Genomic DNA, 19,565 nt, shown 5'->3' on the forward strand with positions numbered 1-19,565 from the left:
TCTCATATGGTTTTTATTTAGGTAATTTAACTTCTCTAAGTCCAAAGTCAAAGCTTGAAGATTTCATGCAAGACTATTTTTTTTCTTTTTAGAAAAATAGTTATTGTACTACTTAAATGTAAATTGTCTACTTTGGAAAGAACTATTTTTATTTTTGTAGGATACAAATGGATTGGAGAGATGTTGGGATTGGGTTTTCGTATCAAATAAAAAGAAGGAGAGAAAGAAAAAGAAAAGGGTGGCCATAAAGAAGAAGAAAACTCTCACCCTTTTCTCCTATACCCGAAATTATGTTTTCATCTTTTCTCTTCCCTAGTTTTTTGATAGACATGCAAGGTTAAGTTATTTTTCTTGGTTGAAAGGATATAAAAACCTTTGGATTTCAAAAACTATGAGATCTATTTTATTTTTTCTTTTTAATTTATATGATGAGTATGAATATTTTCCTATGCTTATTTCATATGATTGCTTAATTTGATTGTTAGAGCGGATTCTAAGTTATTATTCTCACCAATCTATTGCTAAGTTTACTATCAAAACCGGAGTTGTGATATTTAAACTTGTGAAATGACTAAGGTTAATAATTATGGCGGATCTATGTTGTTAATCTTAGAGCAAACCTTCAATTAAATCAAACATAGACTGTAGACAATTATGTTGTTTAAATTTCTGATCCTATCTAGTTCTTAAGGCTGCTGTTGAATTAAATTACTAGTGTGGACATTATGGTTGTTTAATGGTTAGTGTTAGTTATATATACTACGAATTGGTTAATTGACTAATGTTAAGGAAAGATATATATTCAGAATCTAAATTGATGTTTTGTTTCAATGATCAATTTTGATTTCTGTAGATGGACATTTACTTTAGACCAATGTTTTTCTCTTAATATATTTTGGTTTATTTAATTTAGTTTAATTATTTTATTTTATTTACCATAGCATAGTATAGATAACCTCAAAACCCCCTAACTTTGAATCATTTAACATAAAGACTTGAATTAGACCTTCCTTGTGAGATCGACTCCTTACTTGCTTTATACTATCTTATTTGTTTAAGCTAAGGTAATTAATTTATATGACCGCGACATCACAACATTCATTCGAAGTGATTTAAATTAAATCCAACATACATGTATCAAATATTTGAGGATTTAAGAAATTAATATGTATATATGTACACCAATGTGGGCAAGACCTATTATTTCTTTCATGAATAAATAGTGAAAAAAAAATAGTTTGCATGGAATTTAGCAAATACATTTGTGATGTGGTAATGCATGGAATTAATAATCATAATAATTGATGTGAGTTAAGGGGAATCCTGCTTCAAACTGGAAAGAGAGAAAAAATTTGTGAGCTTTTATACTTAGAAAATTTAGAGAGAGAAACAAGAATTGGAGCAAGATAAAGGAATTAGAGAGTGTTTCAAATCATCCAAACCATTTAAGAGTCAAGAGGAAAATCAAGTGAAAGAAAGGAGGAACTAGAAGAGGAAGTCAAGGCCAAGAGAGTAAATGAGTTGGATCAGGGAAAAATTTGATTGGTTAGTATTCAAAGTACATTTTATTGTCTAGTAAAGAGTTTTATACTCATTTAAACAAGTTTGAATGAAAAGAAATGAATTTAATGCATAATTCTTGAGTTTTTGAATTAGGATTCTTATGAGACAATTTGGAGAAAGTGTGAAATTGTTGTAGTTTAATATAATTATGATGAAATATGTTATAAATGATACAAAATAATGAATAATTTAAGAAAAAGTTTAGTGTTATTTGAGGGACTAGGGTTGATCGTTTTAGAGGAAGATAGTGATAGGGAGAACCAAATAAATGCTTGTATAATTATGTGTGCGTAGTATGTTTGATGTATTGATGATGGAATTTAAAAGAATTTAAGTGAACTTGTTTAGTTATAGTTGAATGTTAGTGCACATTCAATGATTATATTAAGAAGGACTGATTATATAAATGATTTTATGTTTATGTAGTTGATTTAATTGATTTGGAATTGCCATGACTTGTATATAATAAGCATGTAAATGAGGAAAAAATTAAATGAGTATAAAACCTTAGCTGGAATTTATATTAACAAAGGATGATAATTAGTTTGAAAGCTTTAATTTAAACGGTGTTGAAATTAATTTATAAAAGTAGTTTGAATGACCAAATTGAAATGTGGTTGAAACTAAGGTATAAAAGTATCAAGTAAATGAATGAAGTAAACTTTAAGGATGTTTTAAAATTAAAAAGATAAGGATTCTTGGAAGCTTTGAAATGACAATGAGTATTTAATATAAATAAATATGACTAATAATGTTAGAGAAACTTAGTGTATTTTGAATGTGAATCTTGAATATAAGCTAAAAGCTTGAGAGATAAAATTGTACCTAGGATTAGGTGTAAGGAATTAAAGATTTTTAATCAATGAAGAAAACTTAGACAAAACTAAAATATGGGTTCCTAAAATCAATAAATGAAGTGGTTTGTTAACGAATTGTATCTTATTGATGCAAGAGAAGCTTCAAGAGTGGGACTCCAAATGAGAGGAGCTAGACCTATGAAAAAAGCAGGTAAGAGCCTTTAAACCTTACTTTTAAAGTTTGAAATTCTCATACATGTAATTCTTTTCTTAGTCTTCATCCTGAAATTGTAATGTTGAGTGATATGATTTTAAAAAAAAAAGAAAATAAAAAAGGATTGTGGACATGAAATAAGATTATAAGAAGTGATCTTTAAATGCAGAGGTGATGAGTTTTGAGAAATACCAACTTGCCATTATGTATGAAAGTTAGTTGATGCCAACTAGCTATTAGGTACGAAGGTTAATCCTAGCCTACTATTGAGATGGAGGTTGATGCCAACTTGCCATTATATATGGAAATTGATGCCAACTTACCATTGAGATGGAAGTTGACGCCAATCTGCTATTAGGTATGGAGATTGATGCCAGCCTGCCATTGAGATGGAGGCTGATGCTAGCTTGCTATTGAGATGGAGGCTCATGCCACCTTGCTAGCAGGTATGGTGTGGAAGTAGATGCTAACCTATTATTATGTGTCGCACCCTCGCGGCGGAGCGCGGCGTCGCGGCGATCCTCGATTGATTTCGGAGTCTTTGTTTGTTTATTGTGGATAAAGGGAGTCGCCACCTAGTATTATGGTCACTAGGAAACCTAACTGGTCTTTCAGAGATTCTAAGGCAAGGGACTGGTTGCGTAAAGGGAAGGTATTAGCACTCCTAGTACGCCCTACCTAAGGTAAGCTGCTTGGTGTTAATTTGGTTTGTCTTATAATTGCTATGGTGTTGGTGTTTTCTAATCCCATCAATTTTCCTAGGTTTGATTCAAACTAAATTTATTAAGATAGAAATCCAAGGAGATTCCATGTGCTTTAAAAGCTCATTTTTCCCTTAGTATTTCATACTCTTACGGCTCGTAAACCGCGGAGTAAAAAAAAATTGAAATGTCCTCGATTACAATCAAGGCTTCTTTCAAGGATGTGTAATGACTTATTATTCCTAGAAAAATATTTTGGATATTAACCACTTTGGGTTTCTTTATCCAAACATTAACAGCGAATAATAACAAATTATTCCCAATAATATTTTGGATATTCATCCATTTGGGGTTTCTTTATCCAAACATTAACGGTGAATAATAACAAGTTATTCCCAATAATATTTTGGATATTCATCCCTTTGAGGTTTCTTTATCCAAACATTAACGGTGAATAATAGATTAATTCCCCCCCAAAAATAAGATTTTTATATTTTTTGGAATATTGGCCAATACCCTTTGGAGTTTTACAAACATGTTGTAAAATCCAGAAATGCAAGAAAATAATTTTTTGTTGTGTTTAAGAAATCCATGCGAAAACACATTTTCGAAACTTCCAATATTTTTTATATAAAAAGAACGTTCAAAACATGTTAGAGTATTGGCCATATGCAACACACAAGAAAACAGATTTTTTTTATCGAAACATAAGCATCACAGTTAATCACAATTAAAGGTAACCAATCGTCACATATATTCTAAAATTTACAAGAAAGCTTAAAGCAACTAAAAAAATCATAACTGGAGAGAAATAAAAACAGAATTTAGTGACAGTGTTCATCCCTATAAACCCCTTTCTTTGACAAAACTAAAACCCAACGTAACGATCACACGCAGACAGCAAGAAGAAAATAAAAATAAAAACTGGAAGCATGTTCTCTAAATGTAAAAGCCATGGCCGGCTAATCTCTTCTCCAGCGGCACAAGGAATACACACAGTGAAGGTCCCTAAATGTAAATGTTCAACATGAAGGCAGCCCCTTTTACATGGACTGCCGCTAAACTCCAACATCATGAAAGAATAATGGGCAAGCGTTGGCTTTGTCTAAACAGAACCAATTATTCAGAGGGAAGAAAGTTTTACAACCGAATAACCAACGAATGCCTAGTATAAAAATAACAAAGGAGTAGAGATTGAGACTTATACCTGTAGCTCCTTGTATATTGGTAACTGACGGAAGAAAATAGAGATACTGAAGTGGATGAAATAATTCAACTATGGGCTGCAGGTCTCAACGTTTTTTTCTGCAGAAAATGAAAATGGAAAACCAAGCGCACGTTGCTGTCAAGATTTTACAGCAAATCTCCCTCTCCGTCTTCTCTTTTTGCTCTCCTCTTTCCTCACAATAGCAACCGAATGCAATAAAGAAAATCCCTCTATTTACTGTGTGTTTTTTGTACTCTGCCTCTCTTGCGTTTTTTTTCTTTGGTCTCTCTTTGCTGTGTTTTCTACTCTCTTTCTGCTATCTTTTTGCCGCCTCTTGCTAGGTCATTAGAGGGGTTTATATATAGTCTAACATGTCTCTATTTAGGAAAGATTTAATGCATTAATTCTAGGACGTAAATCCCTACTGATTTGCAGTAAAAAAAACGCAAAAGGAAGCTGCAATATTCTGATTTTGTGCTGGTGCTTTACGTCTGATTTCTTTCCAGTTTTAGAGGAGGGTGTGGCTCTTTTCTTTCCTTCCATAGGGCCAGCTGCTCCCTTTGAAATGAGGCAACAAAAACATGGTCTTCAGCTCCAAAAATCAGGCGTGATGAGAAAGGAAAACATCAGAGAAAAAAAAGAAAGAAATCAGCTGGAGAGTGCAGCTGCAAGGTCTTATTTTCCTTATTCGGTGTGGTAAAAATCCTGTCATTTATGATGATCCAGCCCCCCTCTCCAGCTTTCAATGTCCTTCTTCAATTCAATCCCTCAATTTAGCACATTTCGATTCAGTCTTTGGTCCAAAAAAAAATCCTTTGAATCAGTCCCGCGAACTTGGGCAAAAAATCCTTCTCGCGGTCAGGAATCCCTACTTTCAACACCAGATGTTCAAACAAGAATATCTTGAGCTTCTGATATCGAAATCAAGTGATTCAAAAGCCTAAATTTATCTACGTGTCTAGGACTACAACTTTGATGAAGGAGTCGAGGTGAGATAAAATCGTTTTATAGAACAGAAACTGGCAGTAATTTAGTTGGTCAAAAGGGATTTCCGGGTCTGACTCAAAAACTGACGAATGCCGAGAATCCTGATATGACTGAGAGTATGAACTACGAACAAAAATCACAAAAACTAAGCCAAAAATAGAATTTTTTTAGTGCAGACTCGGGTCAATATCCTTCTCGCGGCAGAATTCTCTGCCTTCACGTTAGATATTCAAACAGGAATATCTTGAGCTTCTGATATCGAAATCAAGCGATTCAAAAGCCAAAATCATCTACGCGTCTAGGACTACAACTTTGATGAAGGAGTCGAAGTGAGATAAAATCGTTTTAGAGAATAGAATCTGGTAGTAATTTAGTTGGTCAAAAAGGTTCTTGATCTGACAATGCTAAGCATCCAAATCTGATTGAGAATCTGCCCTAAGAACAATGATCCCTAGGACCTAATAAAGGTGTAGGTCAATTTTTCAACATGTCATGAGTGACAGAATATACCTAGGATGGTTAGATATCGTACGAAACTGAGTCAGAATCGGAGCCTAAGTTGGAACCAAAAAATTACGACAGCAGCAGAACTATTTTTTTAGTGCAAATTCTGAGGGATTTATTCAACCTTAAAGACCAGATAAAAAAGAACGAATTTAGTATTATGAAGACTCCTGATCAACCTAAGAAAACCTGATGATTTTGGTAGTAAAGGGGAAGGATAAAAAGAGCAGAAAACAGCTCAAACAAGGTTTCAAAACACAAAATATTTCTTTCTGTGCTTTTGTCAATCTTCTGGCGAATATGAGCTAAACTCCTATACTCTGTTTAAAAAAAAGATACACCGTCTCTAGCACGTGGGGTCCGAAAATGAGTAACAACATTATGTATGGGGTTGAGGGAATGTGGACCTGGATTATGTAAGAAGATAAGAAAAGGATTTGAATTATATAAAAAGGACCTATTACTGATAGGAAAATTATGTCACATGCTTAATTCCAATTTAGGGGGGGTCTTCTTTCTACATTCAATAACAATTAACATATTATTGAGAGAGAGAAACTTCTTAGAAGTCATTTTCAATAGGACTTTCTCAATAACTTATACTTTTGATGTTGAAAAGTTTCATATGCACAACTATTCATCATGTACTTCTTGATAATAGAGAATATCCACTTCTTGGTAAATAGAGAATATTCTCTTATTGGAACAAACATCCCTTGTGGCTCTAGTGTCAATCTACCATTAATCAGGATTGCTCATAATGTTAACCTTTAAGACAATTATATAAAAGCTCATCCTTGACATATCTCCAAAGAGATCATCAATTTCAGTATTATTAACTTATGCAACCCTTTTTTTTAGGATTGCCTTGCTAAAATCTACTTTTGCAATCCGTGACCTAATGTCCAACCTTATTCTAGATAAAGGTAATCCCCAACAAGACTTTGAATCATGAGATTGGGGTATAGGATGGGTTCATTTACCATTAAAGTTCTTTATAATGCCTTTGCTCTTTACAAAGAGTTTAGGGTTGAAACTCTTAAACTTAGCTCATTACAATTAATGAATTGATCATCTTAAAGTTGAAAAAATTACCAACTGTGAATTATTTTATGTTGGCATCCTTAACCTTATGCTTCCACTTCAAGGCTTCCTATAATACCTTCATATTATTAAATAAACTATAAACATCATAAAGTGTATTGTTCAATCCATTCAAGATATAGTTTTTGCACATAAAATTATCACCCATAACTACCACAATAGTAGGACCAGACTTGTCATCTAACAATTTTGGTGTATATCCAGTTAAGAATTTCTCTAGTTCAAGGTAGTCAAATAAATCTTTTATTGCTAATTTTTAAAGTTCAAACCATTGGACTTTTCAAATTTCTCCCTATAAATCACAGAAGATGATGGTATAGTACTTCCTATAGAAGCAATGCTTACAACAACAACATTTAATATTACTAAAGTAATATTCCTAAACTATAAGCCAATAATGTTTATTCCTTATTGACTAGTCTTATGTTAACCATAAAAAAATAATATTTTCTTTCATTTCTTTTCATATGAGAAAATAGCATGCCAAAAATTTTAATCATTTGATTAAAATAAAATAATAAAAATCATCTTGTATAGTTTTATAATAATATGTAACCAATAAATGATCTTGTATAGTTTTATAATAATATGTAACCAATAAATGATTTTAAAATAATTAAAATCATGGAGAACACATGCAACAAATGTAGTCATTTTTTTTTCAATCAAATAATTCAAAATTATTTAATTAATAAAAAAGAATAATAAAAGCAATATACCACCACCATCATCACTGTTACCACCACCACCACCACCACTATTGTTGTTGCTGCTATTATCACTGCTATTGATGTTATTATTGTTGTTGCTACTACTACCACTACCGTTACCGCTGCTACTCTTACTAGTGTTGCTACTACTAGAGATCATGTGACCTCCACTCAAACAAACACCTGCGAACATACAACTGGACTTTACTTTCTCTAAGCCTCTTTTTTTTCTTTATTTAGTGACTGGAATTAGAGACATAAGTTCAGATCTATGGCTTTGAGGGAGTCAAGATGTAGGCGTAGGTTGATGAGGAGAAAAGAAGAGGACAATGAAGGGTCTTGTTCAGGTTTGGGAGAAGTTCATGTTCAATTGATTTATATGGGTTTTTTTATGTGGTGGTGTTGCTATTATGTCTAGTTGGTCATGGTTATCACAGTGGAGAAGAGGAAAGGCTAGAGAGGTTAATGGTATCTTGGTCGTGGATTTGGTAAATTTTAAGTTTGTGGTGGTTCGGGTTAAACCAAGAAACTAAGGCTGGTGAGTTTAGGTTGTCGATAAAGGGTTAAAGATCAATGAGGTAGGAGGCCAATGGTTGTTTATGTTTGTGCTAAGATAGAGGAATAGATGGGTTTGAATGTTTGTGTGGCTATTAGATTGGTGAAAGATGGTCGGTGATACTGGCAGGTTTAGTGATTCAATGTTATGGATTGCTGGTTACTGCTCCTGATGTTGTGGTGGCGCTGTGTTGTGATAGAGGAGAGGAGTTTTGTTGGGTGGTTCATGGTGGTTTGGGTCGTTGGCAGCTACTATCATCGAGTAATGATCAAGTGAGACAACCTCATACCTTTACGAACTTCATTTCTATGGGGTCATAGAGTGATGATCTTCATGAGATAATGAAAACCTTAGCGTCTAACACAATGAGTTTATAATAAAATATCATGTCTTTTCAACAGGAAACAAGGTCAAATATTCATAACTTAGAGAAGCAAATGGAGCAAATAGATTCAAGTGTAGGGGACTTATAAGCACAAATCAATGAAAAGTTGCCCACCCAAGGATTGTATACAAAAGAGAATGTTAGTGTGATCATGTTGCGAAGTGGGAAAGAACGTAAAGAGCAAAGGTCAAAACAAATTGAGATGAAGGAAAAAAAGGAGATAGAAACCGAATTGAGCATAAAAAAGAAACATCTAACTACTCCGCAAACTGAAACAACCACCAATACTCTAAAGGTAAGTTTTAACTCAATGAATTCTAATTTCAAGAAAATCCCTCCCTTTCCTTTGAGTTCTTCTAAGTTTAAGAAAAAGGATAAAGAAAAAAGAAATTTCAAAAGGTTTTTAAGAAAGTGAAACTCAACATTCATTTAATTGATGCTATCAAGCAAATTCCTAAATATACCAAATTCTTGAAGAAGCTATGTATTACAAAAAGAGCTTACAAGCTAAAAGGCTATGAAACGGTAATTATAGGTGAAGTTATATCTGTTATTGTTCAAAAGAATTTGTTTTTAAAGCAAAACGACCTAGGTGCATTTATTATCCCATATGTTATTGGTAATGCTAGCTTTAAAATGGCTTTATATGATTTGAGTGCATCTATTTGTGTTATGCCTAAACATGTTTATGATTCTTTTAGTCTTGAGCCTTTAATTAAAACTGGTATTGTAATATAACTTGCAGATCATAGTTTTGTTTATCCACTTAGTGTGATAAAAGATGTCCTAATCAAGATTGATAGTTTGGCTATTCCATGTTACTTTTATATTTTTGATATGAAACGTGATTCCTTAAACACCAAAACTCATATCTTGTTTGGAAGACTATTCTTGAAAACTATCAACACTAAAATTGATTGTGGTAAAGATACTTTGTTTATGAAAGTAGGGGATGAAGTAATTGAATTTTACTTTCATGATGTAATGAAATATCCTTTATGACCAAATGGATGAGTGTGTGCAATAAGTTTTTAATTTTGTTTGCGAGGATGAATTAGCGTAGTATTGAGCCATAAAGTTAATTTTACCAAGATAGAGGAGATGGTGAGGAATATATATGTTCCCTAAAACATGCAAGAATTAAGCTTGACTTTGCAAGCTTTGCAAACAGCCCTCTATGGTAATGTTTTTGTTGATTTAATACTTTCACATAAAAAGTTTTTTTCATCTATTTTACAGGCACCTAAGTTATAATTGAAACATTTTCTCGATAATTTTAAGTATGTATTCATTGGCAACAACAATACACTCCCCGTTATCACAACAAAAAGTTTGACAAGTGCGCAAGAGGAAAAGCTTATGGAATTGGTGCGATCACAAAACAACCATTAGTTGGACTTTAGCCGACATCAAGGGCATTAGTCCCACAATATATATGCATTATATATTATTGGAAAACAATATGAAACCAACAAGGGAAGTACAAAGGAGCTTGAATCCGCTTATGATGGAGGTAGAGAAAGCTAAAATTTTAAAACTATTGGATGCAAGAGTCATTTACCTCATCACGAACAATAAGTGGGTGATGCCAATCTATATGGTGCCTAAAAAGACTAGGATCATGTTGATAAAGAACAAAGATGATAAACTTATTCTTACTCGCATCTCGAGTGGTTGGAGGATATACGTTGATTATAAAAAGCTTAATCTTTCTACATGTAAAGATCACTTCATATTACCATTCATAGACCAAATGCTTGAACACCTAGTAGGTAAGTCTTTTTATTACTTTCTAGATGGATACAGTGGATATAATCAGATTGTTATTAATCTTGAAGATCAATAAAAGACTGTTTTTACATGTCCATTTGGTATATATGCATATAGGAGAATGCCCTTTGGTTTGTGTAATGCACTCGCAACTTTTCAAAGATGCATGATGAGTATTTTTTTTTTTACTATGTTAAAAGAATAATTGAGGTTTTCATGGATTATTTCACGGTGGATGGTGATTATTTTGATAAGTGTTTAGAAAATTTATCTTTAGTCTTGAAAAAATACATTGAAACTAACCTTGTCTTGAACTATGAAAAGTGTTTTTATGGTAGAACAATGAATAATTCTTGGGCATGTTGTGTCTTCACATGGTTTAGAGGTTGATGAAGCTAAAATAGACTTTATTCCATCATTATCTTACCCCTCATGCATGAAAGAGATTTGTTCTTTTCTTGGCCATGCAGGTTTTTATTGATGCATTATCAAAGATTTCTCGAAGATTACAACATCCTTGTGCAAATTGTTAGCTAAAAAAATGGATTTTATGTTTGATTAGGTGTGCAAAGATGCTTATAATGAGCTTAAGAGGCATGTTACATCTGCCCCCATCATGCAACCACCAAATTGGGATAAACCTTTCGAGATAATGTGTGATGTGAGTGACTAACGGTAAGGGCTATACTTAAGCAAAGAATAAGGAAGAATTTACATGTTATCTCATATGCTTCTTGTATGTTGGCAAATCACAATACAATTACCATACAATTGAACAAGAACTTTTTGTAGTGGTGTTTGCTCTAGAAAAATTCAAGTCCTATTTACTTGGAACAAAAGTTGTTTTCATTGATCATGCAACTTTGAGGTATCTTTTAAAGAAAAAAAAATCCAAACCAAAATTGATTAAGTGAATCTTGCTTTTACAAGAATTTGATCTTGAGATCAAAGACAAAAAAAGGTGTTGAAAATCATATAGCTGATCATTTAAACTGACTATAAACCAAAGATATACAAACCAAAACAGTAAGAGAGACATTCCCCAACAAGCAGTTGTATATGTTACATTCCTCTACAAGACCATGATATGATGATTTGGTGAATTATTTAGTCACTAAAGAATTCCCTTCAGGTTTGTCTAAATTCCAAAATGACAAGTTACAAGCTAATGCTAAATATTATTTTTGGGACATTCCTTATCTGTGGAAATTTTGTGCAAATCTAATAGTTAAAAGATGTGTACCATAAAATGAATTTCATTCCATTCTCACTTTTTGTCATTCTCATTCTTGTGGTAGGTATTTTGGAGCAAAAAAAGAAGCCTGCAAAGTACTTTAAAATGGTCTTTATTAGCCTTTTATTTTTTAAAGATGCATATCACTTTTGCAAATTATGTGAAAAATACCAAAAACAATAAGCAATATCACTCATAAGAATCAAATGTCTTTAACTAATATTCTTGTAAGTGAAATTTTTGATATTTGGGGTAATGATTTTATGGGTCCATTTCCTTCTTCTTTTGGTAATCTTTATATCCTTCTTGTTATTGATTATGTGTCCAAATGGATTGATGCAAAAGCTACATGAACTAATGAAGCCAAGGTTGTTTTAGATTTTGTCAGGACTTACATATTTTGACAGGTTTGGAATCCCCAAAGCTATCATTAGTGATTATGACACTTATTTTTGCAACCATTCAATGGAAGCATTACTACTCAAGTATTATATGACTCATCGGACTTTCACAGCCTATCATCCTCAAACTAATGGCCAAGCTGAAATTTCAAATCGAGAAATCAAGTCCATTTTAAAGAAGACAATACAACCTAACCAGCAAGATAAGAGTCTGTAACTTGGTGATGCACTTTTACCTTATCAGACTGCTTAAAATCACATATAGGAATGTTACCTTATAGGATGATTTATAGAAAAGTATGTCATTTACCAATGGAGCTTGAACACAAAGCTTTTTAGGCCATTAAGCAATGTAAACTTGGATTATGATATGCTTGGATTGTAAGGAGAAGAGTTGGACGAGATACAAAATAATGCCTACGAGAATGCAAGGATTTACAAAGAAAAGACTAAGAGTTTTCATAACCGAATGATTATAAGAAAGATGTTTCATGTTAGAGACAAAGTCCTTCTTTATCATTCACGTTTGAAACTTTTTCCTGGAAAGTTGTGCTCTTGTTGGATTGGACCCTTTGTTGTTTCTAATATTTTTTTTTTATGGTGCAATTGAGATTACAAATGTAGAAACAAACAACGTGCTCAAGGTCAATAGGCATTGATTGTAAATTTTTTGTGAAGGTTGTACGATAGAGCTCACTACTTTTGTAGAGGTAGCTGAACCAATCTATAATGCATGAGCATGTGGTGTGTCATGCTAATGACATAAAACAAAGGCACTTACTAGGAGGCAACTCAACAACAAAAATTCATATTTCTTTCTTTTTCCCTTATCTTTTATTTTTCATATTTTACTTCATGTTTGTAATTATTTTCTGTTCCTTTTTTTTATTTCAATATTGAGGACAATATTGTGTTTAAAGTGTGGGGGGGGGGGGAGAATTTTAGTTTTGTTTGTTGTTTCTGTGTGTTTTATTAGAATTAGAAGAACCCATAAATATTTGGGAAAAACAATTATATTTTTCAACCTTAAGTATTAAATTTTATCTATTGAACTCCAATTGATTTATAAGAATATGAGTATTATGTATGAGAATTAGTTGAGAAAGATGAAAATATAAATTGAATGAATAGGTGTGCAAGCAAGTTTTAAGGTTTAATTAGTTTAGGCATTGACTTTGAAAATATGCCATGTTGACTTAATAGTGTTGTAGTAATGTAAGTTTTATAGCCTTCAACATTATATTCTTTGATTGTGCATTCTTTTAATGTATCTTTAGAACTTGTTTCATATCTTGTTGAGATTACATTCATATTATATGTGTACATGAAGATGATAAAGGCACTGATAATTTTAATCATTTGAGCCAAAAAGGCAACTCAAAGCATATTATCCTTAATGAGCCCTTTTGAGTTTGTTTATACGCATGTTGTAAGCCTTAACTTTTTATATGTTTTTCTTTTCTCCTAGCCAAGGATTGATAAAGCATATACTTGTTGATTTTTCATGAGATTATGGTTGGAAATTATATGAAAAAATGATTCTTGTTAAAAAGAATGGGCAAAGTTGCCGAAGGTAGACCATTCGAAAAAAAAAGTTGTTCCATTGTGTTATAAAAGTTTTATGTTCATGGAGTTTGAAATCAAAAAAAAATTAAGTATTGGTGTTTAAAGATGATGAATTTGTGTGCTTTGATGAGATATCTTGTTTCAAAATTTAATTTTCATAGAATGCTATACTTCCTTTAGTTTTAACATTTTCTTTTTCTTTCTTTTACCTCACCTTAACCTTAGTCCCATTACAACCGAAAACTAAGACCTTTTAATTCATTTATTGCTTGTAATATTTTAGTAATGGAGATGAAATTAAAGAGCAAGCTTATGACATAACATATTCATTTATTGAATTAGAGAGATTAAACATATAAGCTTTAAACACGTGAGTGTTGGAGTGTATATCAATGAGTACCTATCACTTTGGCATGACATAGATTTCATTTAATTCCCAGTGATTAATTGAGTTTTGAAGTTCGCATATAAATAAATTTATGAAAATCTATGTTTTTTATCCTTCTTGACTGTATTCTTGTTTATAATACATGTACTCTTGGACATTGATGAGAGATTAAAACATTAGTCATAGTTTTATTTACACTTTAGATTTCCTTAAGTTTGATGTTATCTCTCCTTTCTCGAGGACGAGCAAGAGCTAAGTGTGGGGGTATTTGATGCATCCATATTATTTGATAGTTTTACCTATATTTACCTAGTATTTTGCCCATGTTTTTATATATATATAAAAGGCATTGATAATTTTTTTTTTATCAAATGTAAGTATATATAAAGATAAAAAAGAAACAGAGTCGGGAAGCCAACAAGTCACATATGCAAACATGTAAAACCTAAGAGAACATCTTCCCAAGAAAAGCAAATTAAGCTAACATATACATATGCAAAGTTGGGGAGGGAAACATGATCCCTTAACATAAAAATATAAACAAAATTGGTTAACTAAGGAACCTATAAATAAATCAGGTGCTGAAGTTAACCAACAAAAGAGCCTTGCAGCGCCAAAAAATCCAGCCACAACAGCATATCAAGAAGAAAAGCAAATTAAGCTAACATATACATATGCAAAGCTGGGGAGGGAAACATGATCCCTTAACATAAAAATATAAACAAAATTGGTTAACTAAGGAACCTATAAATAGATCAGGTGCTGAAGTTAACCAACAAAAGAGCCATGCAGCCCCAAAAAATCCAGCAACAACAGCATATCAAGAAGAAAAGAAAAGCCAGGCCATTAATCCGATCGCCAACAAAAACAAAAACCGCAGATTCAGCATTGCATCCTATGACCAAGCAAAAGCCAGCAACGAGAGTAGACACCAGGATATAATAATTATCAACCATGCAAACATGATTCAACTCATCAAAAATTATAGAACATAGGCCAGGCAGCAACCACACATCAGCCAAGATTAAGACAATTGTGATCCTTTTCATGAAAGTGAAAAACTGTGAAGAACATCACTTCGAATTTCCAGAAGAGATATTCCATGGAGATTCAAGAGGATTCAAATATCCTCTTGTTTCTTTCCTCCCAAATTAGGCCTTGATAATATTTGTTTTATGTTTTGAAAGCATTTTATGTTTTGAAGGCACTTTTGGATGTAAGATTAAAAAAGAAGTGAATTGGAGATAAAATTCAGACCATATTCCAACACATGTTGAATATTGACAGATTTGATTTCTGATCGATGTTTTATGTAGAACTTAAGCTGTAGAGGTCAAAATAAAGTGATTCTAGTAGCATTAGAAAGCTAACATTCATACCTTTCTATACATATATGGTAAGAAAAATAAAAAAGAAAGAGCATGGAAATCATAGTCTTGAAAGACAAGTCTCACATTTTACCAGTTTTGACATTCGGCCAAAATAAAATGGATTAGAGAAATTTGGGGATTAGGGTTTCCTATTAAATAAAAAGAATGAGAGAAAGAAAAGAAAGAGGGTGGCTAGAAAGAAGAAGAAAACTCTCACTCTTTTCTCATAGATCTAGAATTATGTTTTCATCTTGTCTCTTCCTTTTTTATATAAACATGTAAAACTAAGTTATTTATCCTGGTTGAAAGGATATAAAAACCTTTGGATTTCAAAAATTGTGAGATTTATTTTATCTTTTCTTTGCAGTTTATATGATGAGTATGAATATTTTTCTATGCTTATTTTCTATAATTGCTTAGTTTGATTGTTAGAGCGAACTCTAAGTTGTTATTCTAACAAATCTATTGCTAAGTTTGCTATCAAAATCAGAGTTGTGATATTTAAACTTGTGAAATTACTAAGGTTATATAAATTGATGTATCGTTTCATTGATCACTTTTGATTTTTGTAGGTGGACTTTTACTTGAGACCAAGGTTTTTCTCTTAATATGTTTCGGTTTATTTAATTTAGTTTGATTATTTTATTTTGTTTACCATAGCATAGCCTAGATAACCTCAAAATCCCCTAACTTTGAATCATTTAGTATAAAGACTTGAACTTGATCTTTCTTGGGGATCAACTCCTTACTTGTTATATATTATCTTATTTGTTTAAGTTAGAGTAATTAATTTGTGTGACCGTAACATCATAACATTCATTCGAAGTGATTTAAATCAAATCCAACATACGTGTATCAAAAACTAGAGGATTTAAGAAATTAATATGTATATGTGTACACCAATATGGGCAAGACCTAATGTTTCTTCTCATGAATAAATAGTGAAGAAAAAAAAAACAGATGGCATGGAATTTAGCAAATACATTTGTGATGTGGTAATGTATGGAATTAATAATCATAATAATTAATGTGAGTTAAGGGGAATCCTGCTTCAAAGTGGAGTTATTGATCACGCGGGAGTTTGTTAGACTCCTCACATGATCCACGAATCTGCAGCTTGCCTTTCCAGCTACTGCGACAACTCCCTTCATTTTGTCTTTGCCCTTTCGCCCCCTCTTTTACTCTTCTCTCCTCCTCTTCCATTCTCTTAATTCTTTGGATGCCAAACATTCAACAATTACCATTGCTAACTATGTGCTAATCAAGATAAAAATATTTTGGATTCTCGGTTTGAGGGTTGTTTGAGAACATTAATATATAATAAATCAAGAAAAATCTGAGTAAATGTAGGTTAATTTGTAAAAGAGGTAGGGTTGGTCAAAGTTTGATTCGCTCGACATATCAAACAAAGGCACAAAATAAAGAAAACTAAAAGGGCTGAAATAGGGCTGGCAGAATCATGCAAGTTCCAAATACCACCCGTTACTATGTGTTGTTTGAGTGATTAAAGTACTGATAAACCCTTTTACAGAGCGCCCATCTTGCTTCTTATTTAAAGATCTGCTCCATCTTCGAGTATTGTCATTTGTCATGTTCCCAAAAGATAAGCAAAACAGTATTCTAGTGAATTGATATAATCAACAATCTTATCATGCAAAACACAGACAATTTCCTGATATAGTTATGCTCGGGCCACCCTTAAATTCTCTTATTTTAGAGGTAGACACATGTTCAATGCAAGGACAAAAGCATGGTTAATTTCCTGACAAGTTTGTTAAGCCAAGGACACATCTGCCAAAAGCACAAAAGAAATGAAAACAATATCATATATATTATATCCCCATCCATCCATGTTTTCACATTATTTGCTGTGTCTTGTTTCTTGCAATCAACCTCTCTTCTTCCTTCTTCATTAGCTATATCCCCATTTCTTCCCCTTGCATGCTGTACCAGCTCTTCCCCCCATGGATACGAATCAAGCCCCGCCACCACAAGGCCTAACCCAAGAAGAATATATGGAGCTCAAGCCCTTGATTGACACATACCATAAATTTGAGCCAGCACCCAACACATGCACATCCCTAATAACCCAGCGCATTGATGCACCAGCTCATGTTGTGTGGTCTTTTGTTCGTAGGTTTGATAACCCACAGAAATACAAGCACTTCATCAAGAGTTGCAACATGAGTGCTGGTGACGGCGGTGTAGGCAGCGTGAGAGAGGTAACAGTTGTTTCAGGCCTACCAGCTTCTACAAGCACTGAAAGACTAGAGATTTTGGATGATGAGAATCATATATTGAGCTTTAGGGTTGTTGGGGGTGAGCATAGGCTAAATAATTATAAGTCTGTTACATCAGTCAATGAGTTCAACAAGGAAGGCAAGGTATACGCTATTGTTTTGGAGTCATATATTGTGGACATACCAGGGGGCAATACAGGTGAAGATACAAAGATGTTTGTGGACACTGTTGTGAAGTCAAATCTTCAAAAACTGGCAGTGATAGCAATTGCATCTCTGCATGGACATGAATGATTCTGATATTGGCTTAGATGATGGTAAGATTCTCCTATTTGAAATAATCTTAGTGCTCAGTTAAGGATTTTGCATGTTGGGTTTTTCCTTTTCCCCTTTCCTTTTATATATGCTGTTCTCTTGCTGGTTAGGCAGCTGGTATTGGTTTGTATATTTTATATCTACTAGGCGACTTCTGTTATATTGTTATCATTTTCTATTCAATAAGTTAACGAAGGTTCACAACAAGTGATGAAAGCATTCTTCTGCCTCTTCTTTTCTCTTGAATTTTCCTTTAATTAACTAACTAAAACATTAACCTATATCTAGTGTTTGAATAATTACCATGGCAGAAATTAGAATCCAATTAGTTCCAGTACTTTGGTTTTCGTGTAGTCTAATACAAAAGCTAGGTTGGCCATGTTTACAGGAGAAATGGCTGACATATCTGTGCCTCTGTCAATGATGAGACTGAAGTTTGCTCGCAAATGAGGGAGAGAAGAAAAGATACTACGTGGGTTTGTTGCTTTGGATGTGAACAATGAGTCATATCATATGGTTGGAAACATGTGGGAAGAGAGAGACCATATTAATTTGAAATATATATAGCTTTTCGTGTGGCTTCAATGTCAAACCTGGCAAGCACAAACATATAAAAAATTTTATCAACCCAACATTTATACGACCTGCGAACCTACATGCCTTTTAAAATAAAATAAAATTTTATTATTTTTATAGATAAAAACCGAATTAAACAAAAAATAATCAACCCTAATATTAATATTAATGATGCGAAGAAGGGAGGGTTAGTGAGGCACTCACTCTTCTCTTCTACGTCTAGGAAGACTACGAAAACATCTCAGAAAAGGCCAAGGCAACATGTTAGTGGTTGTGAAAGGCGAAGGAAAGAAAGAAAACATGATAGTTTCAAAGACCCCCTGCACCTCCCATGCCCATGATCGAAGATTATGGCAACGTCCACTCCAAATTTGCTATCTTCATCTGCATGCCCAATGTTTGTTCTCTTCGATTAGGTGGATTGATTTTCTTCAGTGAGGAACTGAGTTTGCCATAAATTGAAAGGGTGGCAGGAAAAGTCATGACTCTCAGTTGCAGGGAAGGTGATTTTTTTTTTTTTATGTTGCTGACGTGGCCATGCTTTGATGACATGTCATAGGAACTGAATGTAATCACCAATTTAACTATATATTTTTGTGCCAGTTATGTATACACTCTATAGGTATAAAAGTTAATTGAACAGTTTTAGTTGCCTTGGTGAATTGGACGGTGCTTCATTCCCTCTCTTTTTAAATTTAAACTTTAAGATTAGTATTTAAAAATAAATAAATCATATTAATATTAATATAAGGTACATGTCTTTAAGATGGTCTGGGAAAGAAAATTGATTTTATTTATTGGACAAACTCATTTAAAACTACCCTTTTAATTCACTATTAATTTTGGTTCTAAAATTCTTAAGAGTTTCAACGAGTAAGAACTTTACATGTTTCTAGTTTAAGTTTAATATATTTTAAATTTAGTATGCAAGCTAGAATTTTTTTAATATTATTTTTGCAAATTTAAATATATGCTTA

At 32.8% G+C, this 19,565-nt stretch overlaps 1 protein-coding gene across 1 annotated transcript; it reads left to right on the forward strand.

Moving 5' to 3' along the window:
• The first annotated feature begins 17,060 nt into the window (after positions 1–17,060).
• On the forward strand, positions 17,061–19,250 carry LOC133674256 (abscisic acid receptor PYL2-like). The gene is made up of 2 exons (XM_062095285.1): positions 17,061–18,014; positions 18,401–19,250. The coding sequence occupies exon 1, from the start codon at positions 17,422–17,424 to the stop codon at positions 17,989–17,991; it is 570 nt and encodes a 189-aa protein (XP_061951269.1). The 5' UTR covers positions 17,061–17,421; the 3' UTR covers positions 17,992–18,014; positions 18,401–19,250.
• Positions 19,251–19,565: the final 315 nt, after the last annotated feature.

Source organism: Populus nigra, chromosome 15 (assembly GCF_951802175.1).
Source record: "Populus nigra chromosome 15, ddPopNigr1.1, whole genome shotgun sequence".
Lineage (NCBI taxonomy): Eukaryota > Viridiplantae > Streptophyta > Magnoliopsida > Malpighiales > Salicaceae > Populus > Populus nigra.

Coding starts and splice junctions, on each gene's coding strand:
- LOC133674256 (XM_062095285.1), top strand. CDS start 17,422: ATGGATACGAATCAAGCCCCGCCACCACAAGGCCTAACCCAAGAAGAA.